Source organism: Anarrhichthys ocellatus, unplaced genomic scaffold, assembly GCF_004355925.1.
Source record: "Anarrhichthys ocellatus isolate YVR2014 unplaced genomic scaffold, GSC_Weel_1.0 scaffold5, whole genome shotgun sequence".
In the NCBI taxonomy this organism is placed as follows: domain Eukaryota; kingdom Metazoa; phylum Chordata; class Actinopteri; order Perciformes; family Anarhichadidae; genus Anarrhichthys; species Anarrhichthys ocellatus.
Genome location: NW_022280035.1, coordinates 2,059,842 through 2,080,699, shown reverse-complemented (window position 1 = coordinate 2,080,699; position 20,858 = coordinate 2,059,842). Strand labels below are relative to the sequence as shown.

At 45.7% G+C, this 20,858-nt stretch overlaps 1 protein-coding gene across 1 annotated transcript in view; it reads right to left on the bottom strand.

Moving 5' to 3' along the window:
- plxnd1 (plexin D1) overlaps window positions 1-18,565 on the bottom strand; it is a 60,600-nt gene extending 42,035 nt beyond the window's left edge. The window contains exons 1-7 of the mRNA XM_031844773.1: window positions 17,176-18,565; window positions 15,066-15,242; window positions 11,233-11,364; window positions 10,599-10,699; window positions 6,445-6,574; window positions 2,747-2,924; window positions 2,418-2,526 (exon numbers count right to left, since the gene is read on the bottom strand). Of these exons, the coding sequence (XP_031700633.1) occupies window positions 2,418-2,526; window positions 2,747-2,924; window positions 6,445-6,574; window positions 10,599-10,699; window positions 11,233-11,364; window positions 15,066-15,242; window positions 17,176-18,387 (2,039 nt within the window). The 5' untranslated portion in view covers window positions 18,388-18,565. The remainder of the gene's footprint in view (window positions 1-2,417; window positions 2,527-2,746; window positions 2,925-6,444; window positions 6,575-10,598; window positions 10,700-11,232; window positions 11,365-15,065; window positions 15,243-17,175) is intronic.
- Between the last annotated feature and the right edge of the window lie 2,293 nt (window positions 18,566-20,858).

Sequence of the window (20,858 nt, the reverse complement as noted above, 5' to 3'; positions counted from 1 at the left end):
GACAGAGACGGACGAGGGGAAAAAGAAAGAAGGAGGGCCAAAAACTTGGGACATGAAAAGCAAATATAACGGAGAAAAAAATGTGTGTGTGTGTGTGTGTGTGTGAGAGAGAGAGAGAGAGAGACACACATAAAGAGAGTGAGAGAAGCAGTGTGAGAGGGCAGGTTAGGTGGTTGTCCTACTGGGCTGCTTGGTGAGACTGGAATGCTATCGTCTGGTTGTCATTAACACTCTGCCTAGTGACCACTTTGAATGGGTCATGGCAGAACTGACTACACACTCTCTCTCCCACACACACACACACACACACACACACACACACAGACACGCGAAACAGTCACAGAGAGAAACAGGTAAACTGATTTAACACAGAAATTGTCGTATCATGAATTAAGACGCCTTAAAACTGGAATTTGTAACATTCTCAACTTAATAATATCGTCTTTAGACACCCTGACTGGTAAAGTCTCACATCTTTCAACACACGACTTTTTGTTACAATTTTGAAGCTCTCAATGACATCACTGTGACATCATCAGGGTCATCTTCTGACAGTAAATATCCAGTGACCCTGCCCACGAAACTCCAAGAAGACATTATACAACTGTGTTCCTGAGAAGTGAAATTACCTTCTCGTGTAAAATTGGCCCCTTTAAAAGTTCTGTAGCTATTTTCCATTTAATTGTTGATTTGTCAATAATTCATGAAACTTGGGAGACCTGCAACGATTAGTCAATTAATCGACTACATTGATAATCAATTCATAAAGCTCCAGCTGCTCAATAGTGAGGTTTTGCTTCTTGTCTTTATCTTATGTGTCAGCAAATGTTTGTTCAGACAAAACAAGCAATTGGAAAGACGTCACCTTGGACTGACTACTTTAGTTTTCACCCTTCTCTGACATTTGATAGACCAAGCGGCTAATTATTATTAATTATCATCATTCAAGAAAATAACTGATAGATTAATCAATAATAACGGCATCGTCTCACTTCGTTGTTTTGTGCTGAAAATGTGTTTCTGAATCACAAAGTAATTAAAGCAGCACAGGATGTCAGTTTGCAGTAACTTCCTTGTACTCCCTATGGGATATTGATGGTTTGCACGGATTCTCGCACGTGCAGATTATTGAACCCAAAACCGTTTTCAGCTTTAACATAAAGACACTATGATGGCACAAAACAGGAGAGACTCTACATTGTGGTTTAATCGCGGAGAAGTGGCTCATAACACTCTCTTTAGGCATTATTAAAAAAAAGCAGCTTGAAGTGATTAAAATCAGAGTATAGCAGCTCCGCAGTTTGCAGCCCAATACTCATCCTGTGAGAATGGCACTTTGCTCATTATCACCTTCAGCAAACCGCCGTCTAATTTCACACTCCTGAACCTCGCCGAGCACCGAGGCCGTGCGCACATATTGGGTGCAGTCTTGCACGCGTGTACCTTCAAACTGCTGTGTTCACACATCCAGACTGTTTTCACAAAGTGAACAAAAGGACACACCCAAACGAATTCAATCGCAGGGAATCAGTCGAACACTCACACACACACATACACACACACACACACTAATGCCCCTCTGAGCCTGGGATCTGCCCATCAGATAAAGTGGATCCTCTGACATGGTTCAACATGCAAGAGGAAGCCAGCTGGATTGCCTCAAGATATGAGAAAACCCTCTTTTGTGACCAGGCCATACAAGTCACAGTCCTTCACAAAAACAAACATCAACACGGACCAGCCAGACATACGTATCCAATTTCCTTTGGCTTAACGTTTACAGCATATTAATCCCACATTTGATCCTGCGCTGAGAAACCTTGAGTAAGCCAAATACACAATGAGCGCTGCAAGAGGACGTGTCGGCAATATTTACCCACTGAGGCGCCCTAAATAGAAAGCAGAGGAAAAAACAGGAGAGGCGGAGGTTAGGGTCGAGCCTTCGCTGTGCTCGATCTACAATGCCGAGACACGAGCTGACATCTGAGTGAGGCCATAGCTTGGCTATAATCGTAGTTTAGTGGTATTTAGGTTTCATTTAGAAAGGTTTGTTTTCATGGATCGCCTGCAAATCAAGATGCCAGTGGATGAAGGTCTAAGCAGCGGTGGAATTTCACATCCTGTAGTTAAAGCCATAACAACAACATTTTCTGTTGATTGCGGCGGTCCGAAAGTGGTTCTGTTTCCTCGCACCAGAGTCACTTCAGAAAACCTCTAATTTTACTGCAGCAGGCGTCTGAAAGTCTGCTACGTTCGGTTCTATCCCGCCTCAAGTGGCCATTTGAGGAGCTGCAGATTTTGGCACTTCCATGTTGGCGACGGAGGTTTTGTCGCTTGGAGGTGAGGCATCACAGCAATGCTTTTACTCACACACCCTGAATAAATAAAAAAAATGTGACAATGAATGTGCGACTCACGACGTCTTGGGGTGTATCGCTCCGGTCCTCTCGCAGTCGTAGATGATGAAGCTCCCAGATGCCACAGATGTGCCATTCACCTTTATCGCCACAGAAACGGTCAGATGATCTGCAGAAACAACAGGCATATAAACAACACGGCACGCGTTGAGCATTTCAAGATGGTATCACTGTCATAACACAAACAGCGAGGCATCGACTTTGAAAGACAAAAGGGGGAAATTACATTCATTCTAGTACAGCACACAAAGACGAGCCACATAACTGTACTTGTATTGTGAGCAGAGATAAGGACGGCAGCATCGGCACACGGATGTTCTCAGTCTCACCTGTGCCGGGGAGGATTGGTTGGTAGTTTTCTCGAGGGAGCAGGGGACAGGTCTGGATCTGAGCGGGACCGGAATCCAGGTGCACCGTGGCAGCTGTAGAAACACCCGGACCATATTCGCACTCCACCTGGGAGCCGACCAGATCGGGAACACTGCCATTTATCAGGATGCCCACATCCTACCACGAAAACAGAAACACGAGAGCATGAATATGAATTACTGCTCATCTTAACAGAAGTCAATTACTGACTGAAGTCCACATTCCCACGCACATGAATTGAAATCCAGGGTATGTACAGTTAGTCTTGGGTGGAGGGCAAATGGCGCTGGCATTACTTCAAGTTGCTACAAGGAGCGAGAGAGATGGAGAAACTAATGTGCAATGAACAAACAGATGGTGCGGTGCTACATTCACATCTAAATGTGGCTACATGTGATGAAGTATGACAGACGTATAATGAGAAAGATAACACCTCACTGACATGACTGATTTTCAGCTAAATGATTTCAATGTGAGAAAAATGGAGGGAGGAGAAGGAGGGACAGAGATTGTGACGCAGAGAGGAAGAGAAAGATGACATGTTCCGCGGCTCAGCAGATACGAGCCGGAGCGGCCGGCAACATGCGCTAAACATATCTAAAAAATCGGCCCTATTGTTCGGCGGAAGGGATCATTTCCTGCCGAAGGCCCCGACTTCCTGCCTGCTGCTTCCTGTTTGGGGAGACAACCTTGAGCGGCGCTTCCTGAGGCTCTGAAGGATGCCTGCGGATCGGGCAGCTGGTAGATCTATTACAGCCCAAAGCCAAACTGACCTACATAACAAGCAAACACCCACACTTAATGAACCAATTAATGACCTGTCGTCTCTCAGCCTCGTCTAATTATGAGCTGTAATTAAAGGTCAAATATATTCCGAGTGTCAAAATTCGGTGAGCTAATTATCATAGTGTTGTTATGCTTCTGTGAACAGTTTACATGAAGGTGTGATGCAGGGACTCGTTCTGCCAAAATATTTGCAAGGTTTGATTAAAATCAAAATCCATTCAACACAAGATACAGGTGAAGGGTGAAGAGATTATCATGGATCTCGGGGCTTCTGTGTTTGTCTGAAGGTTTAACTTGTATTTCTTCATTTGGCACAACATGTAAAATCATGCAGTTTATGTTCTTGATAATATTACTCGTTTTGTTCCACAATGTGTTCATTGGTTGATGAAAATGGGGTGAAACAATATACTGTAGAGTTTAATCTTCACAGTATAGTATGTTTGCAGTATGAATAATAATTACTATACTTTCATATTTTTAAAAAAAGGATGGTAATCAAACTGCCACATTGGAATGCAACTTCAAATTAAATATAACAAAAGATTCCTAAGATTACGTTTTATTTCACAGACACTCTTTGGGGCTGTCTTGCCACTGTCATCAATTTGCTGAAATGTTTTCCAGGTGCGAGTAACTTCCTCAACAGCATCCTCAAAAATCAAGCAGATCTAGTAGAGCACATTTCCGTCACTTTTTCAGACACAGTTAGATTTACTGCGTGGAATGGATTCGGGATGCAGCAACAGATGTAAATATCGCAGCCCATCAGGCCGATCAATGTATCCTACGATTGTAATAAATGCAATACTAATTCTAGCAACCAGTCACGTTGCAGTTTACTTAAATGCCATCACTTATTAATCTTTTGATTATCATTTTATTTCTTTTTAATTAGACATTTGTGTACAATTGTCATAATAAGCATACGAGTTATGGCTAAAAAGAGAGTCACGATGGACGTTTGAGCCAAATCTGAAGAAATGCCTCCCAGGCGTTCCTGAGAAGTCACATTCACGAGAATGGACCAGACGGACGGACAACACGAAGACATAATGGCTCTGGTCACAGCTGTCACCCACACGGAGGCATAATGAAGAGCCGCTGGATAAAGTTTGGCTGCTGAAGGGGTTTGAACGCCGCAATATTCTCACCCCAGCCTGAATTACAACAAGAAGCCTAAAAATAAATGGCATCAAACTCGGACGATGTTATAGCCTGATAGTGTATGAGATCAGATGTCTCATAGTAATGAAGTAATAATAAAGTAACACGATGCCAAGACGCGTGGCCGGAGCCAAAGAGTACACAGTTATATATAAATACACAGGTTAATACCATTGGTGGATTAGAGTTTGCTGACGAGCAGAAGAGATGGTTGAAGCTTTGACTCTCGCTCTATTGAGCGGTAAACTCTCTCACGTCCAGCCGAGGTGGTGACATTAACAATCGTTACAACTGCCACTGAAGCTGACTGAGAGAAACGGGGACAGGCACCTCGCCATTTTGGCTCAGAACAATGAAAATAATCGCATCAGATTATATTACAGCTTCTACGAGGTTGAGATTCCTGAATGTCACAAGCTAATTACATGACGGCTGGAATGAATAACCAGACACAGTTATCTCACGAGTGGATATTAACGTGTGATAATAATCAGATATTCTCTTTTTTCTAAGTCTGTTAAATTTGATTGCGTGTTAGAAAAGGTAGAATAGGTTTGTTATTGATTTCCTGAACTGTGAGAGTTATAGTCCAGTCTGCTCTTTTGCTGTTTTGGAGCAACAGCTGGAGGCTCGGAGATAACTTTCCTGCTGAGCCACACGGAGCAACGGCACGCATCAAAACACAACGTTAATCACTGTCAGTAAACGGCTAAAGAGAAGGAAGCAGCTGTGTATGGCATGCTCTGTACTGCTGTGCCACCGGTACGCTCCGGTTTTACACACACACACCTGGTTTGCTGTTTTAGGAGCAAAGTGATTGACGTAAACTAAGTTCTCATTGTCTTGCGACAGTTTAAATAACTGTGAAAGAACAACTGATAGAAGTGCGTGTTCAGATCAGTTGTACGCTGCAGGAAACACGCCTGCAGAACTGATCGCATTAGTAACGCTCCAAACTGTAAACAGCCACAGTGACGCGTTTCATCGGCAGCGTTAGATGTCCAACGTGCATCACGTTATATTCTGACTTTGTACATCACATTTAACTTTACCAAAACCAACGCGAGAGCAGTGTGAGTGAAGAAACACACATTGTTGTCATATTGTTATAGATTACAAAAACCCGGAAATGAGTCAGCATTTCTGTTTCCTTTTTTTTATGGGTTTTTTGTTAGATGCCTGTAAAAAGGTCTGTGAGAAATTGTAATGTTTTGTACTACAATATAAAATACATCAGTAAATACTCTTCTTGTGAGTTTCGAAGCTTATATGTGAATTAAAAAAATGGTGGTCGCTAGCAAGTGGCTAATCGAGACTACAAAATGTCATCCCTCCCGGGGTTTGCCTACAAAAATACATCATCCCCGCAGCACTGTGTATAAAGAAAATGCTATTTATAGCCACTTTAACATTCTCAGTAAAGTCAACTTTACCAAAAACGTGCACACACTGTGAGGAGGAGATTGGGGTGAAGGGAGCTGCTCCAGTAAAACAGTGTTGGCATGACTTCATCAGCTGAGTCGTAATAATAGCGTGTATAATAATAATAATGGTGAAAGGTGTCAGGTTATAAAGGTGGTCATGAGACGTCGGGGTTCATCCGCTTTAAATACGCTGCCCCCATTACAAGCATACCTTGATGGGTGGGAGGAACAAGAGTGAAATAGGTGTGATGGACAACAATAACAGCAGCGGGAGATTTTACCTTGATGTCTGCAGCGATGCTGATCTCCGGGGGTGTCAGGGTCATGGAGGGACACTGCTGGGGGCCCTCACCCATGCTGATCCAGGAGCGGGCCAGCAGCCCCTGAGCACACTCCTTCTGGATGGTGCATCTGGACAAAGTGACAGACGATCACATTCATCATGTCATATCGACGTGCAGATTTAATTAGAGCACAAAGAGACAGGGATATTTGGAGATTGTACTGAATACATCATGGAAACTTAAATCCAGAAACTCAATTTTCTAAGCTGGTCTGCACAGAAAACTGAGCTGCAAAAGTTATATATATATATAAAGTAATTGTTTGTTAATGCCACAGCTGGTAATCGAGACCCAATCAGTCATTGGACTACCAGACTGAGCTTCAGGGTCAATGTTTAATCCTTTGTGAGGAGAAAAAGAAACTTCTGCGTTTTCATTTCATCCCAGGACTTGACGAATTCTCACCGCTGGGTTTCACGGTCCGCTTCCCACAGATTTATGAGGTGCTCCGGTCTCCTAATGTCACATTCAGACCTCGGCTGTCAGTTGGTTCGGCTCAACACGAGAGACTACTTGACTCTAGGTCACGCACATTTCTATGGCAACCCGTCCTGCAGGATCAGGGGCCAGTCGCCAATAGCTGAATAAAAAGAATGCACTGCTGATTCTTAATGCGCGTGGACTAACAGTGTGTTTCTGTGTGGACGTGCACAGAGAATACAGTGTGTTTGCGCCAATCTGTGAGTATAATGAATGTCGAGGACAGAAGAATTGTGAGAGGGCATTCAACAAGCAAGGTGGCCTCGTACTCTCTGCTTCACTAATGAACTTCACCGGCCGTTGGCACAGAGCTCAGTTCATCCGCAGAGCAGACTGGAAGGACAAAGTGACCTCAGAGTACGGAGAAACCAAACAGGCCCCATTTAGCAGCGTCCTCACAAGCCACATAGTGAGTTTGGCACATCCCACTTCCCTCTCACACTTCTATAGTTGTTTTAAAATAAAGCGTGTGTCTGTGTGCCCCGCGTGCCTCCAAGTGTGAGTATTTGCGTCCGGAAAGCCAGTGTCCAGATTCTCCGTCCCGTCGGCACTGAGGGACTGAGAGGGGCGATGAGGTCCGCCGCTGAACTAAAAATAGAGCCGAGTGCCTCTGCAAGCCGCACAAAAAGCCCCAAGACACAATCAAACTCTGGACACACTCAGCAGTCGAATACACTTGAAACTTGTTACGCTATTGATCTAGTTTTCATTTAGAAAGTTGTTCTTTGAGTACGACTGGGGTATTGCTGCTGTCAGCGAGAGTACCGAAGTGATGCTTTTTTGTTTTTTTTTACCTCTCTACATTTTGTACAGACATTCATGGTCCCCAGAGGATGAATTATTGTTCGTGTTCTTCTGACGTTTCATCCAGGTAAAAATGTCAAACTTCTCAAACAAGCGCTTTGCCCCCATAAAATATTTGATGTTAACTTTCAGTATTTTTTTGGTACTCAATGCTACAGACACACTTCGATCTGCACTCAAAAGGATCCAGGTTCCAGTCCTATCTTTGAGATTACAACCATTTGTGCCATGAATTACGTCACTCGTTTTGAGATTTATTTACATTTCATTTTGAAATCACGGCGTAAAACGAGGCCAAAGTGGCCTGCTTGTTTTCCATCTGGAAGAATATATTTAGATTATCAAGTAAACTCCAGATTTTATCTTTAAGTACTGAATACATCATAGATGCCACTTGGTATAAACGGAAGCAGGCGTCCAGGAAACGTCATCTTATGATCTCAAAAAAGAAAAAGACATGCAGTCTCAGATGAACATCAACAAACGCTGCGTGATTTGAAACGACTGGCTGGCAAAATCACATCATGATGTCTTCGTCTTTCTCTATTGTATCTATTTTCTTCTCCCTTAAATGCATTCATGACTTGCCCACTTGTTTACAAAAGTCTTTGATCAAGTGCAGCAGTGAGGAGAAGTACATTCAAAGCCCTTCTCTCCTCCCTTAAAGGCAACAACTTAACACATACATACACACACACACACACACACTACTCAACTACCTCACAACAGCATGCTGACTTTTCAAACAGCTCCTTAAAATAAACAGAGTCAACATATGCAGCTAGAATATGACCCGAGAAAACTCACCACCTTCTAAGTGTCTGTTCGACAGATAAGGTGGGAAACCAGTGAGACTGTTAAACAGCCGCAGAACATACAAGCTCCTAACTGCACACACACACACACACACACACACACACGTGCGCGCACACACTCATAAATTCAGTGTGAGATAAGCGTGATAATTTGTGAACAGCAAAGACTGCACATGACGCATAATTTGATTCAAATAAAGATATTTAAGTGCTTTCTTGTGACATGTGGCAGATTAAACCGGCTCCGGCGTTGGAGAGTGATCAAGGACTGAGCGTTATCTCTGGTGGAGGGACTATCTCGCTCTGTTCTTCAGACAACAATGCCGACTCCAACGAGCGAACAGACAAGCTCTACATGCAGACGTGCTGAGGGACGTCAGAGCCATGAATAAAATGAAAACCGGCACCCACGGAGACAGTTGTAACTTCACAGATTGCGAGATAGACCCCGAGTGGTCCTTCTTTCAACCCCCCTCCCCTTTTACTCTAGTATCAGACAGCAAGGTGATGGAGGAGTCCGTCCACCCCCACACTTCAACCCCCTGATCCCTCGGGCTCTGAGGCCACAGCGCCAGCTCAGTGGCTGGCATGACTGGTCAAACAGTGCATCAAACACACACATGCACACACACACACACACACAGACACGTATGACATCAGCTCCCTGGCCTCTGAGAGCCAGACAGCGACGCACACTCGCACTGACACTTACACACAGGCTTACACACTTTGACATTTCCTTGTCAAAAGAACCAGTGTGCACTCTCCCTCCCACCGCCATCATCACAATCAACGCTCCTTTGTAGAGGGATAGAGAGGAGGACAAGGGCACTGGGGAGGAGGAGAGGAGGACTAGGGAGACAGAGAGGGAGGTTGAGAGTGGGATAACTAAATTCTCAAAGCTACTGGAAAATACGAAGGCGAGGAAAGGAGAAAGGAGGAGGAGCGGGGGGGGGGGGGAGCTGAGGGCAAAGAGAGAGAGAATCACGAGGGTAAAAAAAATAAAAATGCAGTGAAGCGAGAAAAGGACTGGGATAAAGAGACGACACATAGTTAAATAAGGAGAGGAGACAAGAAGATGACAGCGAGACAGTCCGACCACACACACACACATACAACTCTCATCCGTTCCACTCTTCCAGCTCTGAATGGCCCCTGGCGATGCCAGAGCCTCTAGAGCTGCAGCACAACTCCTCACAAAATGCACTATCTCGCCTGATCTGCTTTAATCACCAATCAACCAAGCAATTGACACACGCACATGCAGACAACAACAACACACACACAAACACAAACAAACAAACAAACATAGCCGGACGCCACACGTTGTAGCCAGAGAGTCGGCCCTGAGAGAGCCACATTAATCACAGTGCGCTCTCTCACTCGCTCACACTTCAGCCAAGTCACTCCTCGCTGGGCGCTCCCAGCCTGTCAATCCCTCCCTAAACTACCACGGAGGCACGGGGACCGCTCAGAACTATGATGTGACTCCCTCAGACTGAGGCCTAATGAAAAGCAAATCAATTGTGCTATTCCAAGCCCCAAAACACGCTCCCTCACTGCCAGGGCTCATTCAGCCGAGCGACATTTTGAAATTGAGAATGAGGGGTGATGAAAACCGGCAAACCAGAGTCAGTGTTTTTTTTTCTTAATCGATTCAAACGCTAAAAAGTATGAAAACGACAAGCTCAAATCGTTTTATTGTGCCAATCAAGCTGATCTTTTACTGCTTCAGAATGAGCAGTAACTTATGTCGACCGCTCACATGAACAGCTGCAGCGTGATCACTGCTTAAATATAGACAGAAGAGATTTCCACCATTTCTGAAACACTTTAAAAGGACGCGGCATGTGCGTGACACCGGAGCGTATGATAATTTGGTTGAATTATACGTCTTACTGGCAGCAGAGGAGAGAGGCTGAGAGCCATAGCGGGGCATTTTAACTGGATGGATGGAGAACAAACAGAACAAACTGTGTGTGTGTTTCTCACCGATTCTCCAGAGTACACCAGCCACAGTGGGCGTCGCCTGCTCCCAAACAGTCGCCGCAGCTCCTCCACTGGTCGCAGTCTGCCACCTTCACCCTCAGCATCTACACACCACAAACACAACATTTTAAACACACTGTATTTTAGACAAAAGATTCATGCAGGCCTTTAACAAAGAACCGGTGCTGAAACAATTGACAGAAAACAACAATTCTGATAATCAAATCGCCATTTCTCAAGAAGAAAATGTGGTTCTAGCTTCCTACATTTGAGTATTTGCTGCTTTTCTCTGTTTTGTAACTGAAATATGTTCGGGTTGTGGACTGGTTAGGTCACCTTGAGCTGTGGGAGAACTACTTAACTGACGTTCAGGTACATTTGCGCTGTACGAGGTGCAGCCACATCCTGTCATTAAGCCTGACGTATTGGTTTGGAAGATGCGACACCGAAACCTATTGAAGGTTTGAACACATCTTTCGCCGCAAAATATGCGAGTGCTCAGCTAAATCGAGGCGAGGAGGATTCGCTGGATGTGAAATGAGGTCTGATCGTTGTTATTATTCTCCGTGCCGACAGAGGTGGGGAGAATCAATAGACGTCCTGAGAGCGGAGCCGTCGCCGGCAGCCACATTCTTACATGGTGAGACGTCATGAGATAAAGAAAGTTGCTGTCGTTGGGGTCGAAGGTCATGATGTGGTGGACCGCCTCGCTGGCGGGCAGCTTCAGCGTCCACTGATTGGCCACGGTCATGTTCGGCAAGAGGGTCAGCTGTGAAAGAGACATCAGAGCAGAGGACACAGGTTGGAACAGATGCAGAACGTTGCAGTAAATATTTTCCCCAAGGTTAATTCAACCGGGAAAAGTTAACTGAGCGACATTTTGCTTCACAAAGAGAACTCCTCAAATATATGAGAATTGCTCGAAATAACCGCAGCAGTTTTTCTGTTGATCAAGCAACTCAGTTCAAATTCAGAGCCAGGTGTTTTTTTCTCGGAAGAGGCAGTTTTTTTTATTTTGATTCACTTCCTCCACCTGCTTTTGGCAGCGGATTCATGTCAGCAATCCACATCGTGATCACTCTTCTGACTCTGAGGCAACTGCTACCGAGCAATAAGGTGTTTTAGGAAGATAAACATTCTTTTGTATGAAAACTTTAGCTCTGAACCTGACTGAGATACACAAGTCAGCACATATAGATTCATGTATTTACATGCAATAGCTGGCAGATTCTGTTAATTGTACTTTTCTTCATCACAAATGCTCCTATGTTCTATTTCAAAATATTTTCCAAGCCTCAAACATACAGTATTTTAGGAGGTCCTTTGTTCGAGCTGTGCGCCTAATCTCGTTTTGCTGAGTAGTGATTTATCTACGCGCTGCCCTTCCTGCAGCTCCAGATAATAAAGCGGGTGACATGTTCTCACGTACGCACACAGATATGTGCGCACACACACACACACACACACACACACACACACACAGAGCTATGTAGCAAAAACAAACTGTGCCGAGTGAGACTTCCTGTCACGCAGACAGTGAAAGCTCCCCTCAATGGAGACATCCTGAGGAACTGGCAAACTGACCAGCATCTGGTGACAAGCACGGGTTCCGTCACTTCTCCATCCACTGAGCACACAAACACAGAAACACAAACACACACACACACACACACACATACAGACACACAAACACAAACACACACACACACACACACAAACACACAGACAAACAAAACTATCACCACCCACTGAGACGCTGCTGGTTAATGTTAAACCAGAGCAGACAGAAGCTTAGCAAACCATTGGCTTAACCTGTGATGAGGGGCATTATCTCAACCTCCAAATATCACTGTCGTTTTTATAACACCACTTACCCATCTACACACACACACACACTTCTGCCGTGGAGATAGCAAAACAGCTGTGCTATGTCTTCACCCCACACCCGAGAGACTGCAAACACATACGCTGAGTGACACAGTGAGGAGCTGGTAAACAACAGCCCACACACCTGGACAGGGAGCAGAATAGGAGCGGAGAGGAGGAGGAGGACGAGGAAGAGGAGGAGGAGTGAGGAGAGCTGTGGCCCATTGCGCCACCAGGTCAACCAACAAAACACCTGCTGTCCTGGCAGGTCACTCTGACTCCATTCTCTGTCTATCTGCCTGGAGATGAAAGGCCCTATTCAACTAAGGAGTGCTCAGCTGCTGTGCGCTCATTCACAATGTACGTGTGTGCGTGTGTGTGTGTGTCTGTGTGTGTGAATGTGTACCTGGGTGTAAAGGAGAGAGAATAAAGAGATGGTGGGACAAGAGGGAGAAAGAGATAAAGTCTGTTTGTTTGCAAAAATGAATCAAAGGGCCCTTTTATATTTGAGACGGAGCTCGAGAGGAGACAACGAAGCGACGAACTGAGAAGTGGTGGGAGTGGATCGACTGCAGGAGTAAAAATGAGTGAGATAATAGGCGGTCACTGCGAGGGGCAGAAAAATAGAAGTCAGCTGTAATGGGGGAGGGAGAGACTTCATTAAGAAATGCATGTAATTACAAATTACTTCACTGAGGGCCCTCTCAAAGACAGTAAAAGAGGCCTAACTTAATCTCAACCACTGTTCCCCTGTGTTTAGCCTGAGCCAAACTCACAGTCAGAATCACATTACACACACTAACAGCACCATTAACCTCTGAAACAGCTCTATCCTCAGGGCTGACACACACACAGAGGCACAGACAGACGCTGCCACACACCCCCTCACACACACACACACACACACACACACACACACACACACATACATACACAAACAATAAAATATGCATAAAGCTAAAAAGCACAGAGTATGTTGTTGCCCAAGGTCACACTAAATACCATGCGTCCTATATAACGAGGTTGCCACACTCACACACACACACACACACACACACACAGTGTGAGAGAACACACATATAGCACATAATCACAGGGTATGCGTTCATCTCTGAGTAAACACATGAAATCACTAAACCACTCACACTGGCCTACAGACAAAGTCAAACACCTAAAAACACAGTCAAGCCTGCAATCAAGCAAACAGACACACAGGCGCTCACACCAATGTTTTGCATCTGATATAAACCATACAGAAACTAACTGTATGCTAAGCGGGGGCTAAAACAGCGCCTTCATCTGGGGAGGAAGCAAGGAGCTCTTTAAGACCACCCCTCCAGCTCAATGGTTTTAATGTAAAAGGTACCGGCCTAATGCAAAACAATAGGTGCAGGTAGCTTTTGGAGTAAGTTTATGTTGTTTTTTCCCCCCAGACAGCTGAGAAGCAGCTTGTGGCGCTCGCAGGCAGACTGCTTCTCAGCTCAGCTCGGTCAGGGGTGACCAGGAATGTTGTTGAGACAGAATTAAGGAATGCCCTTAATTGAACGGGATAAGTTTTTTCCCAAGCCGGAACCTCTGCAGATGTTGAGGAAGCAGACCAACACACGGACTCATACTTCGTCAGCCGCTCTTGTTAAACGGCTTTCTGATGATCTCTCAGACAGTAAGCAGGTCTGAGGACCGTTAGAGCACATGATTAGGACTAGTTAATGGGCCGTGATGGGTCATGGATGAGTGGGGGGGCTCAGTGGTGACGGGGCTGAGAACCTACGAGATGAAAGCAGACATTCCTCCATGAGTGTCTCATCATACACCTATGTTTGGTTTATTGAAAGACTCAGCAGCCACATTAGAGCAGCACAACTTTTACAGTTTCCAAGCTTGAGGGCTAGTTCACATTAAAAAAATATGAACTTCTTTTAGTGGTGACCATCTGCTGCAGCCGTGTTTAGACCTGAGGTAGTGTTAGTTTGGAAATGTTTCATTCTTCGCTCAACCACTATAGAAGCACTTGTAGACTCGATACTTGTAGACATTTCCCTTCATTTCCTGAATCAACTAACGTTGATGCTATTTGTCCTCTGCAAGACAACACTTCACTCCCCAGATCGACTTGATTTGAACCAATCCCACAGTATCGAGTTGCAATAGAGAACCATTAAGAAACTAATGTTACATTAGTGAGCGAAAGCTGGGAAACATGATGTCAAAGATTTTGTTCACAAACAAAAACTATTCAACATGTTCAACAAAAAAAGAATTGCAGTATGCAAAAAGTGTGACTTCTTTAAGAATCGAAATTTAAAGTTTAGGACGTGGGACTTGTCAGTCTTGACTTGGAATTGGCTCAGAACTTTGCTTCTCTTAACTTGGGACTTGACTCAGGACTTGCCTGTCTTGACTCGAGACTTGAATTAGAACTTGCCTGTCTTGACTTGGGACTTGTCTGTCTTGATTCGGGACTTGAGGGCAAAGACTTAAGACCTACTTGTGACTTTGCAAAACAATGACTTAGCCCCACCCAAGTTAGTGTGTGTGTATGTGTGTGTGTGTGTGTGTGTGTGTGTCTGTTTGTGTGCTGCTGGTCATTCTCATGTGTCTCACCTTACGAAGTCGTCCATTACTGGTTCCCAGAAAAACCACAGTGTGGTTGTGTACATTGTCCACAGACACTGAACTGAGACCCGTGTATTCAACCAGAGGAAGGGCCCTCAGGGACCTCCGCAGGGCCAGAGGGTGCTGTAGGTGGGCCGCACCGCAGTCCAGCTGCTCGGGCTGCAACTACAACACAGAAGAAATGAGAGTGAGATCAATGCTCATTAGCTCGCATAAGGAAGCACACACACAGATTAGAGAACGGCAGAGAACAGAGCACAGAAAGAGCGCCGCATGATGAAAGCAAAGTGGAAAACAAGAGCTGATAGTAGCTATCACAACGGTGCCGCTCATTCCTCCAAATCACTTTTTAGACATCTCAGAATACTTGAAAGGGGCTTACAAGGGTCTTCAACACTCATAAGACTCTGCTTTTGTCAAATCCTCAGCAGGTAATGATAAAACATTAGTGCCATGCTTCGATGAGCACCAGGATCTATTGGGAATTCTCTGAATATTTCAGAGCGTGCAAAAAGGCAAAGGCAAAGAAAAAAAGAAAGAAAAAGAATCAAGCGGAGTGGATATTTGTAGAGTCGTTTCCCACGGGCCCTTCTGCTCACGGCCTTGTGTCTCTTATCATAAATTGTGTCTGGCTTTCCCTCAGTGCTGGCCTTCAGACTGTCGACTACAAACAAAAAAAGATCACATTTCGGCGGCCGTGGCAACATAAACGTGAAACTTAAGAAAGACTTGCTTCATTCTGTGAGTGGTTTCTTTACTGTAGTACTCGCTGAGTTTGCACATTTGTCGTATTTCTGAACTGCTTTTGATCTCATATCTGAACTCCAAGCTCTCCCAGTGCTTTTTTACTGTTACTTATATTATCTTATTTGTAATTCATGTTGATTGTGGTAAAGCCAAAGATTATTTCACACAATCACGCTGTTTCTAAATGACTAACTGACCAACATTACAGCAAGAGAGGAAAAAAAAGTAATCCCCTCTACAACCACTTTGAACTGAGCTTTTCTGTCTATTTCAACATGACCAATTGAGATAGTATTCAGAAAAACTGGTCACAGACGACAAGGCAGTGCCAGCGTGGAGGGCAACTTCCTGACCTGACAGCACGGCACAGCCTCCTTTGACCTCAGCTACGTCTGTCAGAACAACCACAGTGGAAAAAGATGGAATTTTGACGGCATTCCTGTGACACGGTTGCAAAGCGTCAGACGCCTGCTCAGTATAAAGGGAAAGTTTCCTTCAGGGCAAATGTTCTGTTTTGTATGCGAGTGGAAAGCCTAAAAACAAGATAACATTCAGCCAAGTGTTGACTACAAAGCCGCCCTTTTATTCACTAATATTGTGGTTCGTTTATAGTTACCAGCACACACTCCGGGAAAAAAGAGACATATGTCTGAGGTTTAACTGGAAAACAAAGAAGTCTTTTGGCCCCTTGCTCTTTTCATATTTGATAAGACAGGGAGCTGCTGGATGCGAGGGTGGTTTCACCCTTCCCATAACCCCCAGCGCAGCTCGGGAGCATCTCTCCAGATATCATGACCTCTACCCGTGACACGGGAGATCCTCTCTCCAAGTCATGAGCCTCGGGCCGAAGCAGGATAACTGGAAACTGGCAGAGATTCAGCAGTCATGAGTGTGTTTATGTTGAACCGTGTCGATCAGAACTCATGTAAGGATCTCCATAAATAAGAAGGACTGTTGCAGGTTTATTATGGTTACTAATCACACTCAAGCTCCAATCTTCATCATCTCCAGGCTTTGTCCGATGAGGAAATGTCCATTTTTAATCCAAAAACGCTTACAAAAATCCTAAATAAAATCATAACATAAAAAGAAGTGCAAAAGAACTGTTGGTGAGGTTAATAAAGTGTCACTTATTCTGCATCATCAAGATACTGACAGACTCAAACAGAGACAAATTACCTCAATTAGTCGATTACTTAATTGTTTCTGTCAAATTCGACTTTTATGTCCAATGTCACTTAATACAATTTACATTTTTGCATAACACGACCACATACAATCAAATGAAGCTAAACTACACTCATTTCAAATGTAATATTTCTGTGTTAAAAAGAGATCTGTGAGCGCTTACCACCAGGTTTCCCTTCTGGATGCAGGCCGCCCCGGAGCCCTGGATGACGCTGTCCAGCACCTGGACGTCGCTGCTGGGAGAGTTGGAGCAGCTCCGGCGGCCTTGTCGGATCTCCTCGTCGATGTCTCCAAACTTGAACGCGCACAGGGCGGACTTTCTGTCCGCCTTGGTGAACACTCCGAACAGGTACGGCTCCGAGCTCCGCCCGTCGTCCGCGTGGATCTCCGCGGGGTAAACGGACAGCAGCCGGTTGTAAATGTTCCCGTTAAATCCACACTGCAGCGGCATCTGGATGTAGGACTCCGTGAGCTTCCTGCTCTCCGGCCCGCTGGGCTTTCGGGAGTTCTCGGTATCCAGACAGATCCGGGCGAGGATGCTGTTGGGCTGGCTCTCCTTGTGGCCCATTTTCGCGTCGTTATTGAAGGCGATGTAGGAATAAGTCTTCTGCATGAACGCGTGGACGAAGTTCAGCTTGTTTTTGGTCTTAACGTCTTGTTTGATCTTGAATACGTTGTCCTCCGAAGGGTTAATGTCATAGGTGAAAAGTCGGGATAGATCCTTGATGTTCAAGGAGCGGATGGCGATCTCCGGCGTGTTTTCAAAGCGCAGGTCCTCCTTGCTGTGGTTCTTGGGGAAAAACTGGGTACCGGCCCCGGTGTAAGTGGCCCCGACGAGGAGCCGGGTGTTCCCCCCGTGGCTCCTGAAGATGAGCCCCACCGTGGACGCGTTCGGGTGATTGGCAGCGATGTTTAGCATGCTGGGGAAAACCGTCTTCTCACCCTGGTGCGGGAACTCCACCGCTATCTCCGAAATATTCTCCATCTTTCGGAGCTCACAGAAGCCCTGATACACGGACCCACACACCACCACGACCCCTTGCTCCCGGTCCAGCTCCAGGAGCTTGTTGTGGTTGTCCGTAAGGGATTTGGGATGCTCGCACGGAGCCTGTGGCAGCTGCGGCGCGTGGCACAACAGGTTGTCCTCCACCGGGCCGGTCCTCTTCTCCACCTCGACGCTCAAGGTCCCGTTAAGCTGGTAGACGGTGTTAACGGTGGCCAGGTAGACCTTCCTGGACACCGGGTCCATCGCGAAGTTATTGGTCTGATTTGGAGACGCGAACGCCTGTTGGACGTGCAGCGCGCTGGCACTCCGGCGCGTCTCCAAAGCCAGGGCGCCGAGGAGCAGAGCAGCTATCGCTATCGAAGGAGGCATTTTTCCTTCTGACCGGCTTCCGCGTGTTCTGTGCCGAGGGGTGCATTGAGCAAAGACAAAATTGTGTTGTTTGTTCCTACTGCGACAATCCGAGAGGAAAGGCTGTTTCCTGCTCAACGCCTGGACCCAGAATGACGCGATAAGCGAGTCGTGCTTCCTTTTCAGGCTGCCTCCTCTGTCCCTCTCTTCCCACCGCGCAGCTCAGCAGCCTCTCTCCCGAGGCGCACAAGAGCCACACTATACCTCGTTGATATATATATATATATTAAATAGTCTTTAAACAATAGAGATGAAATAGTTATTTGTTGATTTGTTGATGCGCAATTCCCGGACATTGTCATGCTTCACAGAGGTGATCAAACTTGTTGGAGTGATTTTTTTTTTGTCCGGCTTATTAAAAAATGTATTTATTAATAAATCATTAATAAAGTAGCCTACACATTTGGGTAAAATTTGCACTCTACTGGGAACAAGTCTTAATGCCACCTCCATTTATAATTGTACAATTATTAAATGTATCTCACTTATTTGAGCTAATTTGACCTGAATGCCACTTTTTTCATTCTGATCCAACTACAAGAACAAATATGGGTCTAATATTTACTAGATGTTAAATATGGACTTATGTGTGTTAAAATGTGAGCTTATCCTATGAAGTAATGACCATGCAGCCCGCTGTTTCCTTCAAGATGGGCCACTTGAATCTCCGTCCCCCCCAGCGTGGTTCCGCTCGTCTTTGGGGTTAATGACGGGTCACCATCCCACCTCCTGCAGCTCGTCATCCCTCGGCTCCCAGATTAGTTCTGCAGATCCGAAGGGCTCCGTTTTGGGCACATACGGCTCGGTAAGCAGCGTGAAAGTGCTACCAGATGGGCACATCAGCGCACCTTTCCGGTTTTTGACATTCAAATCCGTCCAACGCTGCTTTCTTGCGCTCTTTACCTCATAAATATTCAAGCGCAACACATGCACCCCCCCCCCCCCCACCCACACACGCTCAGAAATGCAAGAATATTTAGCAGTTTTTTTTGTCTCTGGATGAAGTGTGCATATGCTCACATCTCTGAATAGAAACGAATGACCGCGGATGTGTCAGACACCGCATTAATCAGTTCCCAGGCGAGCCCGAGAAGTGTCATCTCTGAATACACGCAATAATTAAAGTAGATGCTAAATCGTGCGCAATCGATTGTGCCTATTTACTGTAGACTCCTCTGGGGGGCTAAACTCACTCTCTGCTCTCCGCCGCCACTTGCAGCTATCAGCGGGGCAGATAAGTGCGTCCCGTGTTTACCTTGGCGCACAGCCACGCGCATCAAAATCTGGCGGTGTATAGAAGAGGAGGAACGCGCTCTGATAAAGTGCAACATAATGACCCCCCCTTCCTCCCCAAAAAACTGCACAGCACACTGAATGAACCGCCAACAGCTTCAACACCGTGCGCGAGCGGTTGGGACGCGCGCACACGAGGTCCTGCGGGGACAAGGCTCGGTGCGGGGCCAAAGCTGTCACCATCAGATATCACCGGGCGAGGTGTGACCGAGCGCTGCGGTTTGGTGCTGCTCAATCAAGCGGCGTTCAACATAATTAATCTAAATGTGTGTGTGGGAGAGAGAGTAGAATAAAGTGTGTGTGTGTGTGTGTCTAGGGGGGGGACGTGGTCTCTCCTGTGTGTAATGAAAATATTGTCCCTGGTGGCCCACCACTTTGACTGTTGGCAGTAAGACTGCGGTTAAAAGGGGCCTCCCACCCAACCTGTTTCCTTCCTGATAAGGTGCAACACCTTGTGTTCAGACCTCCCTCATATGGAGGACCATTCACAAACTCAACAGAGCCTCTCACAGACATGGGGGGGGGGGGGAAGAGCACAAGGGGCATTCAAAGCAAAATATCAAATATCTCCACCTAGTGGCTACATGAGGAACCTGCATGAGGGGACTTTCATAAAGGAGATTTAGAGCACTAACTATGTGTAGCATCATCCCATCCTGCAGTAATTAATGCCCTAAAGCAGTCATGCAGCCCCAACAACAACAACAACAAACGCAGACATGAATTAAAACACGTCACTTTTAAGAAATAGCGATGACTCATGAGTTAGTTCGGGAATGCACTTTATTTATTCCACACTTACAAAAGGACATCAGAAGGCACTGGAATGGTTCAGCACACAACCCCGACATCATTAGGTGTTACTGCGAGGCCAAAGGTCAGCGCACTCTCAACTTGTCTGCCGCGGCGGCGAGATCGAAATAGATCGATGAAATCTACCATTTTAACTGCATGTTTGAGAGAAGTTCCTCTCTGTGAGATTTTTCTTTAGACGAGGACGACAACGATCCTGACCTGAGTCAACTCCTCGTATCCCTCCGAGGCTCTTCCTCTTCTGTCTGAAGAGGGACAACCTTTGAAAGTCTCCATCGAGAGGTTCCTCAGAGCCTCAGCCTGACTTGTATGTTATCTAGCCGTGT